We start from the raw sequence: 26,358 nt of genomic DNA, 5'->3' as shown, positions 1-26,358 counted from the left end.
TGACTTCACTGATCCACAGACTGCATTTTTACTTCACATCAACCCTTTATCCACACTCTACAGCATTTTATAGGAAAAATGGGGAGGGGCAGCAGTTTCAAAGAGGTGCAGCTGGCTCAATGGGCCAAATGGCCTCCATCTGTGCTGTGCCATTTGTGTGATACTTTACTTCTGGTTATGGCCGGTCTCGCCTCTTATTCCATGAACTTCCCTTGCTTTCCACAATTTGCGGATGTCCCTTTAATTTTTCTTTTCCAGATGCTTCCGTCCATGGCCACAAACGCTGATGATCTTGTACAACACTTTGGAAAAAGAGAAGGAAAGCCTGTCATTGTGAGGGAGTGAGTGCAATACTTTTACTGCCCTGGCCAAGCAATCTATATCATTTAGTGTTGTTTACTATGGTCATAAAAACCTTGTATAAATGTAAGGTTAATTTATTGCCATGTGTATCTTGTTACAAAATACACTGAGAAGTGTCCGACGCCATCTTAAAACACAGAAAAATAAACCAGAACATAGAATGTAAAGGCAGAATAAAATGAAGAAATAAAGGAAGTGTGTGTCTTTATAGAAGTTGATAAAATCATGAGGAGCATGGATAAGATTAATAGCCGAAGTCTTTTCCCCAGAATGCCCGAGTCCAAACCTAGAGGACATAGGATTAAGGTGAGAGGGGGATGATTTAAAAAGCACCTCAGGAGGAACGTTTTCATGCAGAGGGTGATGCGTGTATGGATCAAGCTGCCAGAGGAAGTGGTGGAAGCTGGTGCAATTACAACATTTAAAAGGCATCTGGATGGGTATATGAATAGGAAGGACATCGAGGGATATGGGCCAGGTGCTGGCAGGTGGGACTAGATTGGGTTGGGATATCTGGTCAGCATGGACGGGTTGGACTGAAGGGTCTGTTTCCATGCTGTACGTCTCTATGACGATGACTCCAAAATGTCCAACTTTACAGTCGTTCTGGTGAAGTGCTCCACCATGGACCATGGGGCTGGTGGCCAGGAGTATCTTTTGTACCAGGAACTCTATTGAAATCCTTTCCTCACCTTTCGACATTTGAATTTTTAAAAAAATTTCTAGGTTATTTGCCCAGTACGCTCGGAATGTCCTGGCGTTGTCACTTTTCGATTTGGATATTCGCAGGGATGACAGAAGCCATAACTTTCTCTATTACTGGGATCTCCTACTGCAGGCTCACTGCAGATACTCCACCATCTCTGTGACATGTGGGTAACGTATGCAACGTTAATGCATGCAGGGTCTGTTTCTGTATGACTCTGTGACTCTGTATATTGATAGGCTCATTGTTGCCCTTGTAATCAAGACAACTAACAGAACTGGCAAACGCAGCACCTCAAGCACTCTGCTCCTGACATTTAAGTTTCAGTATCTTTGATGTTAACAAGTCCTTCGTTCTGTCAGGACCAGCCTTGGCTCTAAGTATAAAGTTGAAAATGTTTTGCTGGAAAAGCGCAGCAGGTCAGGCAGCATCCAAGGAGCAGGAGAATCGACGTCCTGAAGAAGGGCGCATGCCCGAAACGTCGACTCTCCTGCTCCTTGGATGCTGCCTGACCTGCTGCGTTTTTCCAGCAACACATTTTCAGCTCCGATCTCCAGCATCTGCAGTCCTCACTTTCTCCTCTAAGTATAAAGTATTAAACTATTAAAAGCATCAAGCACAATGATTAAGTTTAAATCCACATCAAAATTTATTGCTGCTCAGAATGTGGCAAAGCTTCTGAATTCCCATTGTTCTTCCCAGTGATGTTTCCAGTCTTAACGCCTCTCCTTCGGATGATTAAGTTCCATTTATTTTGGAAGGAAGCCATTGGCTACTTCACAGACTTGGTCCATAAGGCCCGAGTGAGGAGGAAAGATTTCAAGGAGCCACAAGTAAGATTTGTTTTTTATTTCTGCTGCTGCCCTTTAAGGATTTTCTGTGTTGTAATTATTCTCTTTCACTCTCTCTGCTGTCACCTTCTGTCTCTCCCCATCTGTTTGTCTTCTCTTTCACTCCCTCTGTACTCATGGAAATCATAAGAACGTAAGATCTAGGAGCAGGAGTAGGCCATTTGGCCCCTCAGGCCTGGTCCGCCATTCAGTAAGATCATTGCTGATCTTTTCATGGACTCAGCTCCACTTACCCACCCTCTCCCTATAACCCTTAACTCTTTTCCTGTTCAACAATCTATCTCTCTTTGCCTTAAAAACATTCAATGAGGTAGCCTCAACTGCTTCACTGGGCAGGGAATTCCACAGATTCACAACCCTTTAGGTGAAGGAGGTCCTCCTCAACTCAGTCCTAAACCTGCTCCCCATTATTTTGAGGCTATGCCCCCTCACTCTAGTTTCACCCGCCAGTGGAAACAACCTCCCTGCTCTATCTTATCTATTCCCTTCATAATTTTACATTTCTATAAGATTCCCCCTCATTCTTCTCAATTCCAATGAGCACAGTCCCAGTCTACTCAATCTCTCCTCATAAGCCAATCCTCTCAACTCCGGAATCAAACTCGTGAACCTCCTCTTCCCACCCTCCAGTGCCAGTACTTCCTTTCTCAAGTAAAGAGACCAAAACCGTGCATAACTCATTCTGTACCCCTGAATAAAAAAGCCAAGCTACACAAGGGGATTTGTTACCAATGATAAGAATGACCTTACTGCAGGAGTGGAGTCTGTCATGTATTTTATCCACCTCAGAGAGACACTGAGATATCACTGGTTTCTGAGTGCGTGACAGGTTTATTCATAAGAATTTGAAAATATCTCTGCAATTACAAAATGTGCAGAAGGTTCAGCTTCTAGCAGCTTCAGTGTGGTGTCTCTTTACTTTGCTCAGTGTCCAGTCCCCCTTCACAACTAATATTGCATACAATTCTGCTGTCCTTCCTATTGGAAAGATGTCGTGATACTTGAAAGGGTTCAGAAAAGATTTAAAAGGATATTGCAAGAGTTGGAGGGTTTGAGCTATAGGGAGAAGTTGAACAGGCTGGGGCTGTTTTCCCTGGAGCATTGGAGGCTGAGGGATGACCTTATAGAGGTTTATAAAATCATGAGGGGCATGGATAGGATAAATAACAAAGTCTTTTCCTTGGGTGGAGGAGTCCAAAATGAGAAGGCATAGGTTTAGAGTGAGATGGAAAGATATAAGAGAGACCTAAGGGGCAACCTTTTCATGCAGAGGGTGGTACATGTGTGGAATGGGCTGCCAGAGGAAGTGGTGGAGGCTGGTACAATTACAGCATTTAAAAGGCATTTGGATGGGTATATGAATAGGAAGGGTTTGGAGGGATATGGGCCAGGTGCTGGCAGGTGGGACAAGATTGGGTTGGGATATCTGGTCGGCACGGACGGGTTGGACTGAAGGGTTTGTTTCTATGCTGTACATCTCTATGACTCTATGAAAAGTACAGTGAGCATGGATCAGTTACTGGACTATTGTTGTTCATATCTACAGCTCCACTGCTGCCCTCACATCGCCAGAGAACCGGGTTCAATTCCCGCCTCAGGCGACTGTCTCTGTGGAGTTTGCACATTCTCCCTGTGTCTGCGTGTGTTTTCTCCGGGTGCTCCGGTTTCCTCCCACAGTCCAAAAATGTGCAGGTTAGGTGAATTGGCCATGCTAAATTGCCCGTAGTGTTAGGTGCAGGGGTAAATGTAGGGGAATGGGTCTGGGTGGGTGCGCTTCAGTGGGTCAGTGTGGACTAGTTGGGCCGAAGGGCCTGTTTCCACACTGTAACTGATCTAATCTAATCTCCAGCCTGCCCATTCTAAACCACTTTAAAAAAACTTGCATTGGCTTCTCTTTAAAACCATTGGATTTTATCTCCCTAGAAATGCGGTAGTTTTCTTCAGTACCTTTTAGATCATGAGGAAACCAAAACGGAGAAGGGAAAGAAATCGCTGCCGACCTCCGGTAAGTGAGCAGTCTATGACCAATTTTTTTAACATTCATTCATGAGATGTGGGCATAGACCATCATTTACTGCCCATCCCTCATTTGCCCAGAGGGCAGTTAAGAGTCAACCATACTGCTGTGGGTCTGGAGTCACATGTAGGCCAGGTTAGGGTGGCAGTTCATGACATTAGTGAGCCAGTGGGCTTTCAACCCTCCCCCACCGACAATTGATTATGGTTTCATGGTCATTATTAGACTCTTACTTCCAGATTATTACTCAATTCAAATTTCACCCTCTGCCCCTAGTGGGATTCGAACCTGGGTCCTCAGAACATTACCTGGCTCTCTGGAAATTTCCCAAATTTCGCCATCACGTTGCTGTTTGTGGGAACTTGCTGTGAACGAATTGGGCTTCCGATCAGCTGATCCACCGTCTCGATTGTAAAGCACCTTGGGGATATCGTGGGGATGTGGATGGTGCTACATCAATGTCATGTCCTTACTTCTCTCCTGCCTTCCAACCATTTTGCTTCCCTCAGCGACGTTGACTGAAGATGAAGTTGTGGCACAGGCCTTAGGCTTTCTCCTCCGTGCTTACCAGACGGCAACCCACACGTTGGAGTTTGTTGCGTATTTATTGGCCAGGCACCCCAGCGTCCAACATCAGCTTCAGCAGGAGATCCACACAGCCGTCAAACAGCAGGTACCTTCCCAAAACAAAAAAGCCCAGCACCAGGCATCCACTCATCAAAACCGATCCAATCCTCAAGCAGCCATCAAGCAGATATGAAATAGGAGCAGGATGGAGGCCTTTTGGCCCTTTAAGGCTGCTTACCCATTCTCTAAGACCATGTTGATTCTGATTGTGGCCTCAGCTCCACTTTCCTGACCAACGTGTTTTTTAATATTCATTCATGGAATATGGGGCATAGACCATCATTTATTGCCCATCCCTAATCCCAATTTGAGAGTCAACCACATTGCTGTGGGTCTGGAGTCACATGTAGGCCAGACCAGAGATCCGGGTTCAGTTCCGCCCTCCATCTGTGTGGAGTTTGCACGTTCTCCATGTGTCTGCGTGGGTTTCCTCCGGGTGCGCCAGTTTCCTCCCACAGTCCAGGTGCAGGTTAGGGTGGATTGCCCTTAATGTCCTAGGTGAGTTAGCCATGGGAAATGTGGGATTAAGGGATGGGAGGTAGGGGGGAATGCAGGATCTGGGTGGAATGCTCTTCAGAGGGTCTACGGTGGACTCTATGGGCTGAATGGCCTCTTTACGCACTGTAGGGATTTTGTGCTTCCCAACTCTCTAGCAACTTCCTCTCCAACTCACTAGCGATGATAATCAATGGTAGTGAACCTCTGTAGCTGTCTAAGGGACAGCACTGAAAATTCCAAACAATAATGATGACTCAGAAACCCAACTCCCATTTCTGCCTAACAGCAAATGTACTCATCTGCATCAAATTGTGGGAGATGCTGATTTAAAGTGCATTGATTGGACGTTGTGGAGATTGTTCAGTTCAAAACATTCTTCACGTGAGATCTAGAGAATTATGACATGTTACTGATCACACCGGGGAGAGATGGGAGAGCAGAACATTTGCAACTGCCTACCCCACCAACTCCAGAAACTGCACCCCAAAAGAAAATTGCTGATCATATCCCAAAAAGACAATCCCTCCAGCAATAATACATCCCGGTGGCTCAGTGGTTAGCACTGCATCCTCACAGCACCAGGGACTTGGGTTCAATTCCTGCCGTGGATGACTGCGCAGAGTTTGCACACTCTCCCTGTCTCTGCATGGGTTTCCCTCAGGTGCTCCGGTTTCCTCCCACAGTACAAGGATGTGCAGGCTAGTGTGGATTGGTCGTTGGAAATATGAGATTAACAGGGATAGGGTGGGGTGGTGCAGACTGGATGGGCCCAATGGCCTTTCTCTCCCCTGTAGGCTTTCTAGGATAATATGCAGCGGACAGGCTAACAGGAATGAGTGAGACTTCTCAAAATGAGTGAGAGCCACTTTGGACAAGAGGAGACCGTGATAGAGTTCACACTGAATGTTCTCCCACCAGTGGTGACCTGGTATGACCAAAGAGAAAGAGAGCATTTAGCAGCTGTATATGTTTAAGGATAGAATTCCAAACATGGCTCTACAGCGTAATGCTCAAAATAGAGAGGAATTCTCTACGTAATTATACAAGAAAAACCTCTGCCCAGCGCCACCAAGTCAGTGGAGGTTTTCTTCAGCTTCCTTCACAATGTCCCTCGGAAACACAAACCTGGAAGTGAAATTATCCCTCATCTCAGTTTGGAAAAAGTTCATGAAAGAAAAGGTTCAGGCATTAAGAAATGGCATGAAGATCTGGATTAACTCATTATCCCTTTTCCCATATTGGCTCCCTGGCATTCCCAAAACAGGGAAGCATCTTAACTTGTACTTATGATTCCCAATTCTCAATCTGCCATTGAATCATTGTTTGATGTTAATGCAGCGTCGCTCAGATCTGGGGTGGAAGCACTCGGCGAATTATTCAATTGCGTTCTCGTTAAATCCTTCAACATTTCATGGCACCTCTGACTTTACGTTATATTTTGTCAGGGTTTCACCTATGAAAACATCGCAGGACTGGAATACCTCGACATGGTCATCATGGAAACATTGCGGTTGTTCCCTCCTGTGGTTTGGCTGCAAAGGACCTGTCGAAAACTGGTGGAGGTGTGCGATCTGAAAATTTCCAGAGGAACCCAGGTCACGGTCCCGGTCTGGGTGATGCATCACAGCAGGGAATTTTGGGACCATCCATGCAGATTTGACCCATTGAGGTAACCTAGAGGTGAACGGCCACCATCTTGTTTATAACCAGTTGACGATGCCACTTGCTTCATCCGTTAATGTTTGGGAAATACAAAATGGAAGAAGCAGCAATATCTTTCTCTGCGAGTAGCTTTTTAACTGTTTGTCAGAATATTTTGACAAGTTACCACTAATCTCTTAAATTGCCATCAAGTCTAAAGCCTCCGCCCCCATCCCAAGAACCAGGTCCATCAACATTCAAAAGGCCATGGATTATAAGAACATAAGGAATAGACACAGGAGTAGGCCATTTGGCTCATTGAGTTTGCTGTTGCATTTGCTAGGGGGTTGGTTAACTCGGTTGGCTGGATGGCTGGTTTTGCAAGATAGAGCAATGCCACCTCTTGAATGTACAGAACAACCTCGATTATTCGAACGCGACGTGCAGGGAGTATTTTGTTTGGATAACTGAGAGTCCGGATAACAGATTGTTTGGATAATGGATAGCGTTTTTACAGGACCTTGAGATTTTGTTCGGATAATTGATGTTCGGGTAATTGAGGTTGTTCTGTACTCAATACCTGAGCAGCCACAACTCTCTGAAGTGGACAATTCCAAAGATTCACAAGCTTTTGAGGGAAGAAAATGATCCCATCTCGGTTCTAAATGGCCAACTTCACATTTCCTCTGTTGGTATTAATGAGACTGCACTTGGAGTATTGTGCTGAAAATATGTTGCTGGAAAAGCGCAGCAGGTCAGGTAGCATCCAAGGAACAGGACATTCGATGTTTCGGGCATAAGCTCTTCATCAGGAATCCTGATGAAGGGCTTATGCCCGAAATGTCGAATTTCCTGTTCCTTGGATGCTGCCTGACCTGCTGCGCTTTTCCAGTAACACATTTTCAGCTCTGATCTCCAGCATCTGCAGACCTCACTTTCTCCTTGGAGTATTGTGTAATGTTTTGGTCCCCTTAATCAAGGAGGCCTGTAGTTACTTCAGAGGCAATTCAGAGGAGGTTCTCTTGATTGATTCCTGAGATGAGGGATTTTTCTTATGAAGAGAGATTGAGCAATTTAGGCCCATTCTCTCCCTAAAGTTTCAGAAGATTGACAGGAGATCTAATTCAGTAGAAAAGCTGCTAAAGGGGATTGAAAAAATAGACTGTTATGAAGCAGAGGTCAAACCCCTCTGTTAATTAAACCAAACTCTCAGAAAAACTCGCCTCACCTGTAATCTGATAAAATATGAGTGACAGACAATGCCTACATTTCACTATTTAAAGAAAAAAATAACAATTTGCTTTCTTAACTCTAATAGTGAACAAAATATTCACAAATTTAAGCCCCCATTTTCTTAACCACGTACTATTTGACTCCAACTCTATAAAAAAATGCTGTTCCAATAACACACATTAAGCATTTCATTAACTTAATCGGAAGACCCCACAGTCTCTTGCCTTCCCCATTGCCTTCAATCATCCAGCTGTTAATCTCCCTGAGTCATCTTTTTCGTTTTACCGCGATTATGTTTTACATGAAAAAGGTACCTTTTGATAGAGAGTGCTTTCTAATTTCTTTGATAGCAAGATATTAGATGGGCAGTTAAATCTCTGGCTCTACAGCAGTCGCTCGCTGTTCAATGGCAGTTGCTCTCCCTTTAATTTTCAAAATAGCAGGTTCATATAACCCCCACGATACATTAACTTATTATAATTTGATTGGTTCCAAGTGTCAAAACAAAAAAATTCTAATTCCATTGACTTCTGTTATCCTGGGCATAATTTAAACTCGTTGTTTAAATTCGAATTGTTGTCAAAACAACAACCAAAACTCAGGTATCCATTTAAATTTGGAACAGCAGGACCTTTAACTGCTTCAATTTAAGAAAAGCACTTTCTATCTTAAAGCGACCATGCATGCTCTCGACTTCATAACAAGACGTAACGAGGATGTTTCCACACGTAGGGAAATGTAGAATGAGAGGTAGTTTTAGGATCGGGGCGTCAGACTCAAAACAGAGATGAGGAGGAATAACTTCTCTCAAAGGGTCAGGAACCTGTGGAATTCACTCCCCCGGAATGTGGTGGAGGCCGAGACTCTGAGTAAATTTAAGGAGGACATAAATGGATTTTTAATCAGTCATGGGTTGAAGGATCATGGGAGCAGACAGGAGAGTGGAGTTGAGCCCGAGATGAGATCAGCCATGACGGTATTAAATAAGGTTCAAAGGCCTGAATGGCCGACTCCTGTGCCTAAATCTTGAGTTCTTATTGATTTTTGTTTATCAACGTGTGTAGGTTCACAAGAGAAGAGCGAGATCTTCGTGACCCTGTGTGCTACCTGCCCTTTGGCCTTGGCGCATTCAGCTGCATCGGGAGTGAGTTTAGCATTATGATGGTGAAAGTGGCTTTGGCCTCAATTCTCATGCGTTATCGATTTACCTGGTGTTCACAGACCCCGGTGAGTAATGGTGCTGTCAGACCCTGGAGACATCACTTACTAACAGCTCATTGTAACTGTTGATAAAGAGATGAAGCTGGGAATGTGTAAGGCTCATGTGTGGTATGAATAACAGCCTGGACTGGTGGAGTTGAATAGCGTGTCGATGTTCTACCCAGTGTATGCAATCGGTGAATCGGTGGAACACAATGCCACAGTAGGCCAAGTCATTGAGTGTATTTAAGACCGAGATGGATAGCTTCTCAATTAGTAAAGGGGATCAAAGGCTACAGAGAGAATGCACGAGTATGGGGTTGAGACACATATCAGCCATGGTGGACCTGATGGGCCAGAAGAGTTCTTATATCTCATGGTCCTAATTTCATATATTCTCTGTGTGGATTTCCTTTGGACGCTCTGGTTTCCTCCTGCAGTCCAAAGATGTGCAGGTTAGGTGAACAGGCCACGGGAAAACTGCCCATGGTGTCCAGTAATGTGTAGGCTAGGTGGATTAGCTATGGGAAACTCAGGGTTACAGGATTAAGGGGATGGGTCTGGGTAGGGTGCTCTTCGGAAGGTCGGTGCTGAACCGATGGGCCGAATGGCTTGCCTCCACACTGTGGGGATTCTATGATTCGTTTTCCCCAAAGAGGGTGAATTTAGCCCACCCTCTCCACCCCACCCTCAAACCGCTCACAGGGCAGAGACTGTCCGATTGGCCATTCCCATGGTCCATGGCTGATTTCCTTCCGTTCTGCTACAGCTGGATCCCGAATATTGCTGGTGTTAGCGGGAGTCCCTGGGCAAGAGGCAGCAAAGCTCTGATCAACTGTTGGTGACCCCTCCCCCCAATCTCTCCCTATAACTCTCTGACCAGAATAACAACAGAAACTTTCTTGCATAAGAACCTGCTTCAGCTCAAGACTGTCCCTCTGTGTCAAAGTTTCCAACAAAAAAAAATGTTTGAGGCTATTTAATATTTGTGGGCGGCACGGTGGCACAGTGGTTAGCACTGCTGTCTCACAGCGTTTGAGACCCGGGTTCAATTCCCGACTCAGGCGACTGACTGTGTGGAGTTTGCACGTTCTCACCGTGTCTGCGTGGGTTTCCTCCGGGTGCTCCGGTTTCCTCCCACAATCACAAAGATGTGCGGGTCAGGTGAATTGGCCATGCTAAATTGCCCGTAGTGTTAGGTAAGGGGTAAATGTAGGGGTATGGGTGGGTTGTGCTTTGGCGGGTCGGTGTGGACTTGTTGGGCCGAAGGGCCTGTTTCCACACTGTAAGTAATCTAATCTAAGTAATCTAATCTAATCTAATATAGTCCCAGCTGTTCACTCTTGCCTGCTGCTTAGTTGCAGCCATGAGCTGTTGTAAGGTAGCGAGCCTTACCTTAGAAAACCAGGAAGGAGCTGCAATGGGCTATGGATGAACGATTTACTCTCTTGCAATGCTTCCAATGAGATTGAAGTCCAGCCTCCATAGCTGTGTGGAAGCAGGCCATTCAGTCCATACTGACCCTCTGAAGAACATCCCACCCACACCCACCTCATAAATCTGCATTCCTCTTGGCTAACCCACCGAGCCTGCATGTCCTTGGACCCTTGGGGACAATTTCACAAGGACAATCTGCCTAACCTCCACAACTGTGGACTGCGGGAGGAAACCTGTGCAGACACATGGAGAACATGCAAATGTCACGCAGATAGTTGCCCGAGGCTGGAATTGAACCCAGGTTCCTAGCGCTGTGAGGCAGCAGTGCTAACCACTGAGCCACTGATGTCCTTCACTGGTCTTTGTGCCTTCAAATATTTTAGCGGCCATTGAGCACATGATACAAGGCGCTCCATGAGAAACTGTAGGTGGGCGGGTGTGCTCATGGGGCTTAGGGTTTCTGGGATAGTGCCAACACTGAACCCGACAGTGCTTCACATTATCTCCATCTCTGCTTCCTTCCTACAGATGTACCTTGATATTGAGACACTGGGTGTGACCAGGTCAAAAGTACCCATCACCCTGCAGATAGAGCTGTTGTAGTTCAGAGGAAAAGGAACATGTTGAGATAATTGTCAGCATTAATGGAGATCTTGAGGACCTTTCAGAGAAATTAGATTCATCACCACTAAACAAATTTGTCCAGTGATGTGGGATGACAGTGATTATATATCGAACAGTTTATAAGACTGACTGAGGAGAGTTAGACAGGACGACACATAAGCCTTTCCCAAGTGCATGCTTCACTTAAGTGCATAGTCCTTTTTCTCCCTGCGTGCATCTGTTGTATATTTTTGCGTAAGATCTTCTGTATCATACGCACTCAAACCAATAAACCAAAATTTGTAAATACGTTCATCTGTCTTCGGTTTTGTGAGTCATATTAAGATGGAATGGGAATGTCAGAATAGTTGAAGTCTATTTGACCCTTTGATCTCTATCTGTGACCCTTGCTCCCTATCCCTCACTACATTATGGTAGTAATGCCTCAGTAATTCAGTATTCTGGGACTAATCAATTGGGAGACGTTCAAATCTCACTGTGGTGATGGGAGAATGTAAATTCAATGAAAAGCCAGTCACAGTAATGGTGAGCAAGACTGAAATAACTCCACAGAGGCCTGGTATCCAGTCATCAAGTCACCCTTTACTTTCACATGCACAGTGCATGATACTGATCCAGCTTTCTCTCTCTCTTTCCCCTTACCACTGATCCAGCTCCCTTAGAAGTTGGCTTCCTGCCTGAGCAGATTCTCTGACGCTACTGTTTATATCTCTCAGCCAGGGTTCCCTGATTGGACCAAGTTAACAGCCCCAATCCGGAAACTCCACATCACTGATCGAAACGTTGATTTTCCTGCTCCTCGTATGCTGCCTGACCTGCTGTGCTTTTCCAGCATCACACTCTCAGCTCATTCCAATCATGACAATGACAACCATCAATGCTTAAAACCCACCTCTTTCACTAATGCCCTTTGAGGAAAGGGAATCTGCTGTGCTTACCCAGTCTGACCGACATGTGCCTCCAGAATCAGCCACAACATTTGCCTTCTGGAATGTTACTAAGCTCAAGGGTAATTAGGAATGGGTCACAAAAGCCCTTTGACACCCACACTCATGGAAGAATAAAAACAAATTAGATTGGGTCTGAGATCAGAGATTTCCACTTCTTTGTTTGAGGTGTTTCCTCATTTTACTCTGGAGAAGTTTGACTGACATTTTTAGTCTGTGCTCTCTCGTTTGAGACTGACCAATCGACAGAAATAGTTTCCCAACTTCTGTCCCAACTTAATATCTTGAAAAAAAATCTTGGGTCAAGCCACTTCCTAGACTGTCTAAATTCTGGGAAATACAATTTGACTTTGTGTAATCTTCCTTCACAATGTTAAGAGGGTATTGGTGGCATGGTAGTGTTATCAGTGGGACTAGAAATCTCAGAGCCTAAGCTGAGGAATTTGGCCAGGCTGACGTGAGTATTTTAGAATCGTTTGGATTTCCTCTCATAAGCAGTGGCTGAACTGACCCCTCGCTGTCTATTATCCGCGTTCAGCCCGATAAGGATTGGTCTTGGCAAGGGGGAAGAGGGAGAGAGAGAGAGGGAGAGACGGAGAGAGAGAGATAAAAAGTCGAGGACCTTAATGGAGTTGAGAACTCCACAAAAGAAGCGAGGAAGAGATCATGTACACTAGAAAAGGGGGAGAGAGACATCTCGGGGTCAGACATGAGAAACGGATCCGAAAACAAAGAGAGAGTGGGTCGGGAAACTATCAGAGCTGAGAATCTCCGATTCAGTTGGATTGGCATTATTTAAATTGGCGCTTAAATTGTTCTGTGAAATAAGGAACCTTTTTTTAAAGATGGGTAATCGCACAGATAAGACGGAAGATCCGTCTTCACCGTTAGCAAAAATATGTGAGAAGTTTCCGGAAAAATCCGAAGCCAAGTGGTCCCATTTGGGATCCAGATCTTCATTATTAGAGAGAGAGGTGTTGGTTAACTTTAGGGTCACCATGACTCAGATGAGGTGAGTGACTGAGAAGGAGGTTCTTTCATGGTAACCTCAGCTGGTGTGGGAATTGAGTCGAGAGTGTGTTACTGGAAAAGCACGGCAGGTCAGGCAACATCTGAGGAGCAGGAGAATTGACGTTTCGGACATAGAACATAGAACAGTACAGCACAGAACAGGCCCTTCAGCCCACGATGTTGTGCTGACCATTGATCCTCATGTATGCACCCTCAAATTTCTGTGACCATATGCATGTCCAGCAGTCTCTTAAATGTCCCCAATGACCTTGCTTCCACAACTGCTGCTGGCAATGCATTCCATGCTCTCACAACTCTCTGTGTAAAGAACCCGCCTCTGACATCCCCTCTATACTTTCCTCCAACCAGCTTAAAACTATGACCCCTCGTGTTAGCCATTTCTGCCCTGGGAAATAGTCTCTGGCTATCGACTCTATCTGTGCCTCTCATTATCTTGTATACTTCAATTAGGTCCCCTCTCCTCCTCCTTTTCTCCAGTGAAAAAAGTCCGAGCTCAGTCAAACTCTCTTCATAAGATAAGCCCTCCAGTCCAGGCATCATCCTGGTAAACCTTCTCTGAACCCTCTCCAAAGCATCCACATCTTTCCTATAATAGGGCGACCAGAACTGGACGCAGTATTCCAAGTGCAGTCTAACCAAAGCTTTATAGAGCTGCAACAAGATCTCACGACTCTTAAACTCAATCCCCCTGTTAATGAAAGCCAAAACTTTCTTAACAACCCTGTCCACTTGGGTGGCCATTTTAAGGGATCTATGTACCTGTACACCAAGATCCCTCTGTTCCTCCACATTGCCAAGAATCTATCCTTAATCCTGTACTCAGCTTTCAAATTCGACCTTCCAAAATGGATCACCTCACACTTACCCAGATTGAACTCCATCTGCCACCTCTCAGCCCATCTCTGCATCCTGTTAATGTCCCTTCACCAGGAATTACGCCCAAAATGCAAATCTCCTGCTCCTCGGATACTGCCTGATCTGCTGTGCTTTCCCAGGAACACACTCTCGACTCTGATCTCCAGCACCTGCAGACTCCACTTTCTCCTGGTGTGGGAATTGAACCCACACCATTGGTATTAGCTGTCCATACCGTCTAACATGGAAGACTGAGGAAGGTATAGTTTAGGTGAATCCCTGCTGTACCTTCTCTCAGGCCTTGCATTCTTCTGAAGGTGCATCACCAGATCAGCTTCTGCATGATCTGAACAAAGATAGGGAGGAGCCGGTGTTGAACTGGGGTGGACATAGTTAAAAATCACACAACACTAGGTTATAGTCCAACAGGTTTATTTGGAAGCACTAGCTTTCGGAGTGCTGCGCGTTCATTAGGTTCTACAGCTACCTGATGAAGAAGCAGCGCTCTGAAAGCTAGTGCTTCCAAGTAAACCTGTTGGACTATAACCTGGGGTTGTGTGATTTTAAGATCTGAACAAAGGCTTTGTATCATCTCAACAGCTCATGGTGGATGCTGCCAAGTGTGTTTGGACATTTTCCTGGAGGATTCGTAACATTGGCACCTTGCCTTCCCCCTCCGTGCCTCACAATGCAGTTGTTGTTTGTCTAGCAAGGCATCCCTTCTCCTCCTACCAACTGGAGAACAAACACGTTCTTCCCCGACCGTGTGATCTTTGACCACCAACTCCCCTGGTACTTGTCATGACAACAGACAAGATTATACCGAATGATTTGGGAAAGAAAACACGAGTTGTTTTAATGTCGCTATGGTTTCTCGGCAGGATCACTTCCATCAGACTTGTCAAAGCACTGAAATAATGTTGAGGTGTAATTACTGCCTTAATGAACGTAGGAAATGTTGTAGGCGATTTGCACACAGTGAGATCTCAAAAATGTCAAAGCGATTACGATAATAGATATTCTGAAGTTTGATACCATTTCTGTTTACTATATTAGTCCACATAACATATGCCACAGATAGAGTTAGATATCTTGATGTTTATTTATAACGGCCATTATTTACAAGGTTGTGCTATCTCAGACTTACACACACTATCGGAATTCTCTGTTGCTGGTGTTATACACATCCGACTGACTGCACTGACTCCATTACACTCAGGGCAAGGGTGGATGTGTCAGTCCTGTCCAACTCACCCACCCACCACCCCCCATCCCAGAACTTGCCCAGCTCCTCACTCACTCACTCACGCACCCACCCATATTTCCCTCACTGATTCATTCATTCACTCACCTACATCTCACTCACCCAATAAAACCCTCATTCAGTCATTCATCAATTCCGAGGTGGGGGGTGATCAGATTAGTGGTCCCAGCAGCTGCGATAGGAGGGTGCCACTAGATCCTCAAACAGCCAATTGGAGCATCCAGATGAAATGATCAACTGGGTCTACTGCAATTTGTGCCCCACCAGATCCCTGACAGAGAACTCCACCCTCACTGTCCCTCCCACAGAATCCACTCCCCCCTCACCCAGTGTCCCACAGGGATCTTTCCCCACTGTCCTCCAACAGGGATCTCATTCACTGTGTGCCCCACCAGACCCCCTCACTGTCCCACAGGGGTCCTCCTCATAGGGACCTCCATCACTTGTCCCCCGCAGGGACCCCCTCACTGTGTCCCCCACAGTGACCCCATCACTGTCCCACAAGGACCCTCCTCACAGGGATCCCCATCACCTGTCCCCCGTAGGAATCCCTTCACTGTGTCCCCCCACAGGGACCACCCCATCACTGTGTTCCCAAAAGGAACCCCCCTACTGTGTCCCCCCACAGGCCCCCGCCTCACTGTGTCCCCAACAGGGACCCCCTTTCACTGTGTCACCCACAGGGACCCCCCCTCACTGTGTCCCCATAGGTATCCCCACCTCACTGTGTACCCCACAGGGACAACCCCTTCACTGTGTCCCCCACAGGGAACCCCCCCCCCCCCACTCACTGTGTCCCCCGACAGGGAACCCCCCCTCACTGTGTCCCCCCACAGGGACCCTCTCACTATGTCCCCCCACAGGGACCCTCTCACTGTGTCCCCCCACAGGGACCCTCTCACTGTGTCCCCCCACAGGGACCCTCTCACTATGTCCCCCCACAGGGACCCTCTCACTGTGTCCCCCCACAGGGACCCTCTCACTATGTCTCCCCACAGGGATCCTCTCACCGTGTCTCCCACAAGGACGCCCTCATTGTGTCCCTTCACAGGGATCCCCTCACTGTCCCACAGGGGTCCGCCTCACAGGGACCCTCCTCACAGGGACCCCGTCACTGTGTTTCCCCGCAGGGACCCCCTCACTGTGTCCCCCCACAGGGACCCTTCACTGTGTCCCCACAGGGACCACCCCATCACTGTATTCCCAAAAGAGACCCCCCCCACTGTGTCCCCCCACAGGCCTCCCCCCTCACTGTGCCCCCAACAGGGATCCCCCTTCACTGTGTCTCCCAAACAGGGACTCCCCCTCACTGTGTCCCCATAGGTACCCCCACCTCATTGTGTCCCCCACTGGGACCGACCCCTTATTGTGTCCCCCACAGGGCCACCCCCTCACTGTGTCCTTACAAGCCCCCCCCTCACTGTGTCCCCCCAAGGGCCCCGCCTCACTGCATCCCCCACAGGGACACCTCCCCTCACTGTGTCTCCCAAACAGGGATCCCCCCCTCACTGTGTCCCCCACAGGGACCCTCTCACTGTGTCCCCCACAGGGACACCTCCCCTCACTGTGTCTCCCAAACAGGGACCCCCCCCTCACTGTGTCCCCCACAGGAACCCTCTCACTGTGTCCCCCACAGGAACCTGCTCACTGTGTCCCCTACAGAGACCCCCCTCTCACTGTGTCCCCCCACAGGTACCCCCTCACCGTGTCCCCCCGACAGGGACCCTCTTACCGTGTCCCCCCACAGGGATCCCCTCATTGTGTCCCCCCACAGGGATCCCCTCACTCTGTCCCCCACAGGGACCCTCTCACTGTCTCCCCCCCCGCCACAGAGACCCTCTCACTGTGTTCCGCAGTGACACTCCTCAAAGGGACCCCTCACTGTCCCCCACAGTGTAGCAATTTCGGGCAACACAGAAGCGGGGAGCAAGCAGTGGAACCTGGGAAAAGCAGCTAAAATGGACAGAGCAGCCACCTTTTTCTGAAAGCTTGACATGATTTCCCAGCAGGCTCAGCTGGCTGCTATCTCTGTGCCTGTACAAAAGAGAGCCCAGCCCCCAAGGTGTTCTGGCAGGAATCGGCCAGACACCTAAGTGTATTGGAGGGGGGAAGTGGCCACCATGCAGGCCTGATAAGCCAACAAAGCCTGGAGTCACGATGTCTGGGCTAGGCTCAGGAGAACAGAAGAGAGCCATTAGCACCTCCGTGTTAGCAAACGGAGAGATTATGAAACGATGGACACAGCCACGGAGGTCATTTCACCTGCACAGTAGGGAGGTGTAAAACACATCGGACATTGCCAGTGCCCTGGGGGCATTTCCAGGCTATAACTGCTGAGGTACCTGGGCTCTCTCGAAAAAAGAGGGGGCTCTCCTGACTGCTGGGACAGATCTCTCTCCCTCTCTCTTCACTGGCTGCTGGGACAGGTCTGCTGTTCACCCTCGCACTCAATTTCAAGCCTGGCTGTAAGTTTCTTACCCAGAAGCGTGGCGTTTTCCGAGAACCATATCAGTGGTTGAGGCTTTGTGGGAAAGGGGGTTCTCCACTGTCATAGTTATAAGCATTGCTAACTTGTGTAAAGTAAGGCCTTACGTTGTGTGCGTTAGCATCTTGTTCCCATAGTCATAGTAAACTGTATAGTGTCTAATGTTTGTCTTTCTTACGGGTTCTGGTGGGTGTTGATAATAAAATGGTGTTGGACTGTGGCTCTGCGTCTTGTTTGCTCCATTGCACCCTCACCACGGACCTCTGGTAAAGTCACAGTGTTTCAAAAGGCCTTGCCATAGTTCCGGAGTCAAGAATCTAGGGTTTTTCCTGGGACACCTCGAAGCCGTCCACTCAGGACTGGGTCTGGTCAGGCATAAACAGCCCAGTCCTTTTCTCTCTTCCGGGGAAACTGCCCGAGTAGGTAGACAACGGGGTGGCCATTAAACCACTGACGGAAGGGAGAATCGCCTGAGTATTGGTGGCAGTGGGTTACCTGGGTGATATAAGGGTCAGACTTGCTGTGCAGCCTGCAGCAGTTTTGACTCAGCGCTCGCCCCAGAGGGAATCCCATAGTGTGGGATTTCCCCGGTTCCTAGAACCAGCTGGTGCGAGACACGCGCAGGTGGCCACCCTGTCAGATACCGACTCAGCGCGGAGTAAAGCAGGAACAGGACCCACTACAACAGGGACCCTCCCTCACTGTGTGCCCTACGGGGATGCCTCCCCCACTCACTGTCTCCCCCCACAAGGACCCCTTACTGTCTGCCCTGCAGAGACCACAGTTGGACAAGTCCAATCCACAGAATGTGTCACAGCAACCGACCAAGACTGACCTCACAATATGTCTGTGACCTTTGACACATGGATGCACAATGACAGCAATGTTTTGGCATCTTCAAATTCTTCTTGACATCCCACCCCATCCTGATGAGGAATGCCGTAGGTGATAGAAACCTGTGTCGTTCATTTGTTCTTTCAATATTGTTGCACCATTGAAAGAAATCCTGGCGGACCTTCTCCCATAATTCCTCCTTCATGCGATATCCCTACACCCCTCATTTCCCTTTGTGCCCCAACATCTGTTGGCCCTGCTCTTGAAGCTACATGACAATGAGTGTTACTATCCCACTCGGTAAGGAATTCCTAGGAATTGCAATCTTCTCAGTGAAAAGGTTTCTCCTCATTCCGGTCCATGAGACAATAATCAATCTGGCATTGTCCCTGGGCCACTATTCTGAAGTTCCCATCCTCCCTGGGGCAACATTGTTTTATTATGGCTTAATTCTAGACTATGGAGGCCTGTGCGTTTCACAGAGTTACATGACATTGCAACATGTGACATCCAGTAAAAGTACCCACCTCTTCTTCAGTCACTCTCTGTGTGTGATGCAGTCAACTCAGCCACATGTGCGTCTGATGTACAGCAACTCACTAAGCATAGAACCCAGACCATGCATGTGAGTCTGTGATATCGCAACCTTTTACACAGTGTTATAAACAAAACTTCTAGATATCTAGCTCAACAAGTGTTCACCTATCTGTGGTACATGCTAGACAGACTTACATATGCAGTCAGTATCTGTATTATAAATGAGTTCTGTTCCTGTGTACATGCACATATTAACTTGTACACATGTCAGAACTCAAGACAGTACCATAAGGAGTAGCCATTCATCAGTGCGATGGATCATTAAAATTAATAGTCAAGATTAGAGTGGCGCTGGAAAAGCACAACAGGTCAGACATGCATCCTGATGAAGGGCTTTTACCTGAAATGTTGATTTTCCTGCTTCTCGGATGTTGCCTGACCTGCTGTGCTTTTCCAGCACCACTCTAATCTTGACTCTAATCTCCAGCATTTGCAGTCCTCACTTTGGCCCATTAAAATTAATGGACACCTGTGTGCGATCTCATTTGTAAGCCGGAACATTCATAAGTCAGATGTTTGAATATTGGGAACTGCCTTTATAGAAAACCACAAGCAGCATTGAGAGTAAAAACACCCAGTAGTTTAAGAAGAAGACCTGAGATTTCAGTTTTGATGGATGATAAACTTGAGTGTTGAACAAATTTTCAAACAAATTATATGAAAGGTATGCCTTACAGGCAAACCTGTGCTGCTATGCACAATGCTGAAAATATGTTGCTGGAAAAGCGCAGCAGGTCAGGCAGCATCCAAGGAGCAGGAGAATCGACGATTCTGGCATGAGCCCATCTTCAGGAATCCTGAAGAAGGGCTCATGCTCAAATCGTCAATTCTCCTGCTCCTTGGATGCTGCCTGACCTGCTGCGCTTTTCCAGCAACACATTTTCAGCTCTGATCTCCAGCATCTGCAGTCCTCACTTTCTCCTCCTGCTACACACAATGTAAGGAAAGTGTGTATTCACCTGCTGGGTCAGGTGACCAAATGCAACAGCTCAGTTGGCTGGACAGCTGGTTTGCGAGTAATGTTGACAGTGTGGGTTTAATTCCGACACTGGTCAAGATGCTCATGAAGGATTCTCCTTCTCAATCTCTCACTCCCTGTTCTTGAAGCACAGTTATTCTCAGGTTAAACCATCAGGTTATGGTCCAGCAGGTTTATTTGAAATCACAAGCTTTCGGAGCACTGCTCCTTTGTCAGGTGACCTGTTGAAGGAACAGCATGCCAAAAACTCGTGATTTCAAATAAACCAAATCGCGAATGAGCGAGCAGCTTTGACTAGATCAGGAGTTTGAGGTTACACCTAGTAATGAGGGACCCTTGTAGGCAAAAGCTAGACCACCAATCTAGCAACACTTGGACCAAGTTTATCTTGAACCAATCATTAAAGACAGAACACACAGAGGTCATTATTTGTCAGACCGAATTATTCTTTTGACATTTGTTTGTTTGACAGCATCTTCCGGCACAAACACGAGTATAAAATGTACAAATAAATAGAAGGAATTCTGGGTGGACATTAATTAATGAAAGTTTTCTCTGGGGCCAGGGTTGGGGTATTGGGATCGTTGTGAATTCAAATGGTGAGGGGAGGGGAGGAGTTGGTAAAGGAGCAATGATTTGGTTCAGTTCTTTTATGCTTGAGCCACCAGCTTTGCAAATTCTGTGAGGGGAGAGAAGGGGAAAGAAAAGAGGAAAAATTCAGGAATTAAGACATCAAATTAAAACGTTTAAAATAAATCAGCAGAGGTAGTGACTGCAGTTGGCTGTTTCACACTTTGAGCCAGTTTCCTTGTTACTTTTATTTATTCCAGACATGAAAGCAAGACGTCGCACAACACCAGGTTATATCCCAACAGGTTTATTTGAAATCATGAGCTGTTGGCGTGCTGTTCCTTCGTCAAGTCACCTGAAGAAGGACCAGTGCTCCAAACGCTTGCAATTTCAAATAAACCTGTTGGAAATCAACCTGGTGTCATGTGACTTCTGACTTTGTCCACCCCAGTCCCACACCCGCACCTCCACATCATTGACACGAAAGCATCACTGGTTAGGCCAGCATTTATTATCCATCCCGAATGAGTCAGCCAGATTGCTGTGTGTCACACGTAGGTCAAATCAGGTAAGGATGGCAGATTTCCTTCCAGAAGTGTTGACTGCAGACCTGGTAAGCGCAGGGTGAAAAACTTTGTGTATTTTCTTTGGCCAGCCAGAGCCCATCTTTAGAGAGGTAAGGTGTCTTTTGTTTTTTTTTGATATGGTCCTGGGACACCTTTTGAGAGGTCGAGGAGCCTTTAGGGAGTGTTAAGTGCCCTATCCAAGGAGGTAGTGTGCTCTTTAGAAGAGCTAAAGTAGAGATAGAAGATTGGTGGAATAGACTCAAGGGACTTAATAACCAACTCTAACTCTTATCTCCTATATTAACTGTCAAGCTAATTGGAATTGTCAAAAGCAAACCCTCACTCTGTGTGTGCAAACAAAGCTTTTCACTGCACTTAGGTACACGTGACGACAATAAATCAAACCGAATGTACATCACAACCTTCTAAACAGTGTTCAAAATAAACATCTAGGTATCTGGCTCAACAAAAGTGTAACTATCTGTGGTACATACTACATGGATTAACACGTGCAGACAGGAAGATGCAAGCTAACATGGTATTTAAAAGTCTTTTTTTATCTTTTGTGGGATATTGTTGTCATTGGCTGAGCCAGCATTTATTGCCCCCTTGAGAAGGTGGGGTGAGCTGCCATCTTGAACCGCTGCAGTTCACCCGAAGTGGATTGACCCACAATGCACTTTGGCATGGAATTCCAGGATTGTGATCCAGCCACAGTGAAGGAACAGTGATATATTTCCAAGTCAGGATGGTGAGTGGCTTGGAGGGGAACTTGGAGGTGGTGGTTTTCCCTAGTATCTGTTACCTTTGTTCTTCTAGATGGAAGTGGTCATGGGTTTGGAAGAAATTAGTCTGAGGATCTTTGGTGAAATCAAGCTTTAAAAAATGTCTGGAGTATTTGCATAATTTTAACATTTACATATTAAAATAATAATTGTTATCTCACTCTGTCTAATGACATAAGCTGAGAGATTTCCATTACTGGGTAGCTACTGCATGCCTGGTTTCACAGCCATCCATTATTACAGTGGAGTGCCTGCCATTTCACAGTTTGATTAACAGTTCTAAGTGCCTATAGGCTCATTGAAGTGGGATAATAACTGAATTCCAATGTTTCTGCAAGAGACTCTACACTTAACAATATTTTTTATGATAAGGCATTGTTTAGTTGAAGGGATGTAAAGATTGTGAATGGATTTTAATGAATGAGTTTTTTGTGCAACACAGTGAAGTACACAACACACACTTAGACCTGTATTAAATACAACTTTATTCATGTCCCTTAGATCCTGAGATCTGCAGATGGAACAAACTGAGTAAGTTGGAGAAAATGAGGACTGGCAGATGCTGGAAAGTCAGAGTCGAAAAGTGTGGCACTGGAAAAACAGAGCAGATCAGGCAGCATCCTTGGAGCAGGAGAGTCGGCATTTCAGTCATAAGCCCTTCATCAGGAATGTGACGACATCAGGACATTCCTGATGAAGGGCTTGTGCCTGAAACGACGATAGTCTTGCTCCTCAGATGTTGCCTGACCGGCTATGCTTTTCCAGCGCCACACTTTTCAAAACTGGGTAAGTTGGCAAGGTAGGTGTAAGGGCAAACGTTGGGGTCCATAGCTTGTTATGAGGTAGCACATGTTGGTATAAGGATTATAAAAGGGAGTAGGTGGAGGCACAGAGATTGGGACAGAGGCTATGAGGACCAATGAGGAATTAATACATTAGCTATGAGGGTAAGAAGAGTGATAGGGAATAAGTACAGGGGTATGAAATTGTTACCAAGGATGAGGCATGAGTGTGTGGTAGAATGAGGAGATATGAGGGCTGTGTTTTCATTTTGTTTTGAAACCTCAATACAGCACTGGGTCATGGAGCCAACTCTTCCACCCAAATCTCCTTCAACCCCTGGCATCCACAGCTCTCGGTAAGGGAATGCCCACTCCAATGTAACCCATTACCATGGACTGGTTGGGCAGCTTTCTTTAAAAGTGATGGAGCCGCGTATCCTGCTGAAAGTACAAGTTCCGATCATGGATCAAAAATCTCGACCAGGGTGTGGTTTGGAGGGGAACTTGCAACCTATGATCAGCCTAAACATCGCTGGCCCGTTCCTTGCCAGAGGGTAAAGGTTTGGAAGGTGATCTCAGAGGTAGGTGCTGTATGCTGGGGTGTAGGTGGTCAAGGGAGTGAATGTTGAGGGTTGTTGATGGATTGCTTTCTCCTGATTGTTGTCCAGTTCCTTAAGCATTGTTAATGGCCCTTCTATCCCAGTTTAGTTCTGTTTGACAATCTCACCCGCAACTTGTGTCAATGCCTCGACGTGGGATGGGTAAAGTAGGCCCTGGGTTTCATAATGTAATCATTATTGGGCTATTCCTACTATGCTAATGGACCTGAATTGTTAATGAAGCTGATGCAATATCCTGCATCTTTCACTCGGCCACCCCATTTAAATCAAGAACATGAGTGTTTGGCTGCAGTTTCTAGTGTTGCCAACCTTCCAGAATGGTCTTCAAAATCTTCAAGGAGTCTGATAGCACCTTTTACTGGAAACAAAAAATGTTGTAAATCACAACAGGTCAGGCAGCACCCATGGAGAGAGAGCAGGCTAAAGCTTTGAGTCAAAATATGAGCTTGCTCTCCCTCCATGGATACTGCCTGACCCTCTGTGATCTCCAGCATTTGTTGCTTTCAGTACAGATTCCAGCATCTGCAGCAATTTGTTCCTCCAACTTCTTAAAAAATTCCATGAGCACTTTTTTTTATTAGATGAGTGGACACAAGAGTTAACTGGACATTGACTGTAAAGGACCTTTCCTGATGAAGGGCTTTTGCCCGAAATGCCGACTCTCCTGCTCCTCAGATGCTGCCTGACCTGCTGTGCTTTTCCAGCACCATGCTCATGACACTGATTGTCAAGAGTCATCCATTCAGAGGACAGAATCTATTCCTCATCCAACTGGCTGTACAAAGGTGGGACAGCACATTGATTGACATGTCAGGCACCAATGACGAGAGTGTGGACGAAGGAGTGGGATGGATAGTAAGTGGAGATCATGTGATACTGGTAACTTGAGGACACAGTTTCATCAGAGTGGGGAGGGCAACAGTGAGTGGATGGACAACAAAGATTGCCCATAGTTGCTTAGGTGAAACCTGTGTTCGAGTACTGCTGAGAAGAGAGTGGCATGGTGACTCAATGGTTAGCACTGCTGCCTTACAGTGCCAGTGACCCAGCTTCGATTCCCGTCTTGGGCGACTGTTTGCGTGGAGTTTGTACGTTCTCCCTGCATCTGTGTGAGTTTCCTTCCATGATCCAATAGTGTACAGGGCAGGTGAATTGGCCATGCTAAATTGTCTATAGTGCATTAGTCAGGGTAAATGTAGGGGAATGGGTCTGGGTGGGTTATTCTTCGAAGGGCCAGTGTGGACTTGTTGGGCCGAAGATCCTGTTTCCACACTGTAGGGAATCTAATCTAAAGATTGAGATGTGGCCAATGCTTTGCCTTGTGCTCGACAGGACAGAAACACAAGAAAAGCAGATCTCAAAGGGAACAACAATTTACAATGCCGTGTGAAAAGGCTGTGCTGCATTGTTGGCAACTGGATTCTGGTTGACAAGAGACATTCCTGCAGTAGTTAACTGCCAAACCTTTGGTTCCATTCAAACTGAGCAAGTTCACTCTAGGTTGGCCAAGGCATTCTATTGAGAATGAATGCCATTTTTGATTGTCAAGGGAATCAAGGGTTATGGGGTGAAAGCCGGAGAATGGGATTGGGAAACCTATCAGCCATGCTTGAATGGCGAAGCAGACTCGATGGGCTGAATAGCCTAAGTTCTGCTCCTGTGTCTTATGGTCTGACGGAAGGCACCAAGGGGTGCTTCGTCCCCTCTATGACCCTCCATCAATCACTCAGTTGGGATTGTGGGACCACTGCAGTGTGTCACAAAACCGACATCCTTAGGCTCACTGGTTCAATTCCGACACTTGTGGCAAAGTGGGTAGTGTCCTTACCTCTGAGCCAGGAGGGCCACCTTCAAATCTGATGCACTCTAGGGGAGTCATGACACAACTGAGCCAATTGATATAAAAATAATGCCCCTCAATCGGTTATAACAGATAGCAATTTGGGTTCTTGTGGTAGTATCCCTACTTCTGGCCTGTGAGGTCCAGGTTCAAATCCCACCTGCTCTAGAATACATCAATGAATGGGTTGATTAGAAAATATCTATAACACTGGCTTCTTGTGAACTATATAGTACAGTACATGCAAGTAAATAGATGTCGCCATACTATAGTCTCAGATCTAATCGTTGGAATCAACTACATACCTTCTGCTCCTATTTTACCATCATGATCCTCATCTCCGGCTGCAAGCAAAGCTTTGGTTTCACTGTCGGAGAGTTCTCTTCCATTCGCATGAAAGCTCTTTAGCACAAGTCTGTGAAAAGGGCAAAATACAAACGAAACGCTGATACAAATGACAATTATCAGCCACTGCTTCCTCAACTTCTAGGGCTCTGATTCTTATTCTTCCTTGAAAATCATTTCTTCTTCAGACAGCGCCCCTGATGGTGCAAGGGTCACTAGATCATGCCTTACGCTGTGATTTTACACTAGTGCAAGGGGATATAAATCTACTGCAGCTAGAACATCAGGCAAATCCCTTGCTGCTGCTGCTATCAAGCCAGAGATTGGGGTGGCATGGTGGCTCAGTGGTTAGCACTGCTGCCTCATAGTGCCAGGGACCTGGGTTTGATCCCAGCCTCGGGCGACCGTCTGCCTGGAGCTTGCACATTCTCCCTGTGTCTTTGTGGGTTTCCTCCCACAATTCAAAGATGTGCAGGTTAGGTGACCTGGTCATACTAAATGGCCCATAGTGTCCAGGGAGGTGTAAGTTAGGTGCATGAGTCGGTGTAAATCTAGGGCAGGGGAATGGGTTTGGGTGGGTTGCTCTTCGGAGGGTCAGTGTGGACCCGTTGGGCTGAATGGCCCGTTTCCACACTGTAGGGATTCTTTCTTCTTCTAAGC

General features: G+C 46.6%; 1 protein-coding gene across 1 annotated transcript in view; it reads right to left on the bottom strand.

Annotated features, from left to right (window-relative positions):
• Positions 1-20,615: 20,615 nt before the first annotated feature.
• Positions 20,616-26,358, bottom strand: part of LOC132831490 (parvalbumin alpha-like) — a 28,977-nt gene continuing 23,234 nt past the window's right edge. The window contains exons 4-5 of the mRNA XM_060849660.1: positions 25,659-25,768; positions 20,616-20,869 (exon numbers count right to left, since the gene is read on the bottom strand). Of these exons, the coding sequence (XP_060705643.1) occupies positions 20,841-20,869; positions 25,659-25,768 (139 nt within the window). The 3' untranslated portion in view covers positions 20,616-20,840. The remainder of the gene's footprint in view (positions 20,870-25,658; positions 25,769-26,358) is intronic.

Source organism: Hemiscyllium ocellatum, chromosome 33, assembly GCF_020745735.1.
Source record: "Hemiscyllium ocellatum isolate sHemOce1 chromosome 33, sHemOce1.pat.X.cur, whole genome shotgun sequence".
NCBI lineage: Eukaryota > Metazoa > Chordata > Chondrichthyes > Orectolobiformes > Hemiscylliidae > Hemiscyllium > Hemiscyllium ocellatum.
The sequence above is the reverse complement of the archived record's forward strand: the minus strand, read 5'-3'. Positions and strand labels throughout refer to the sequence as shown.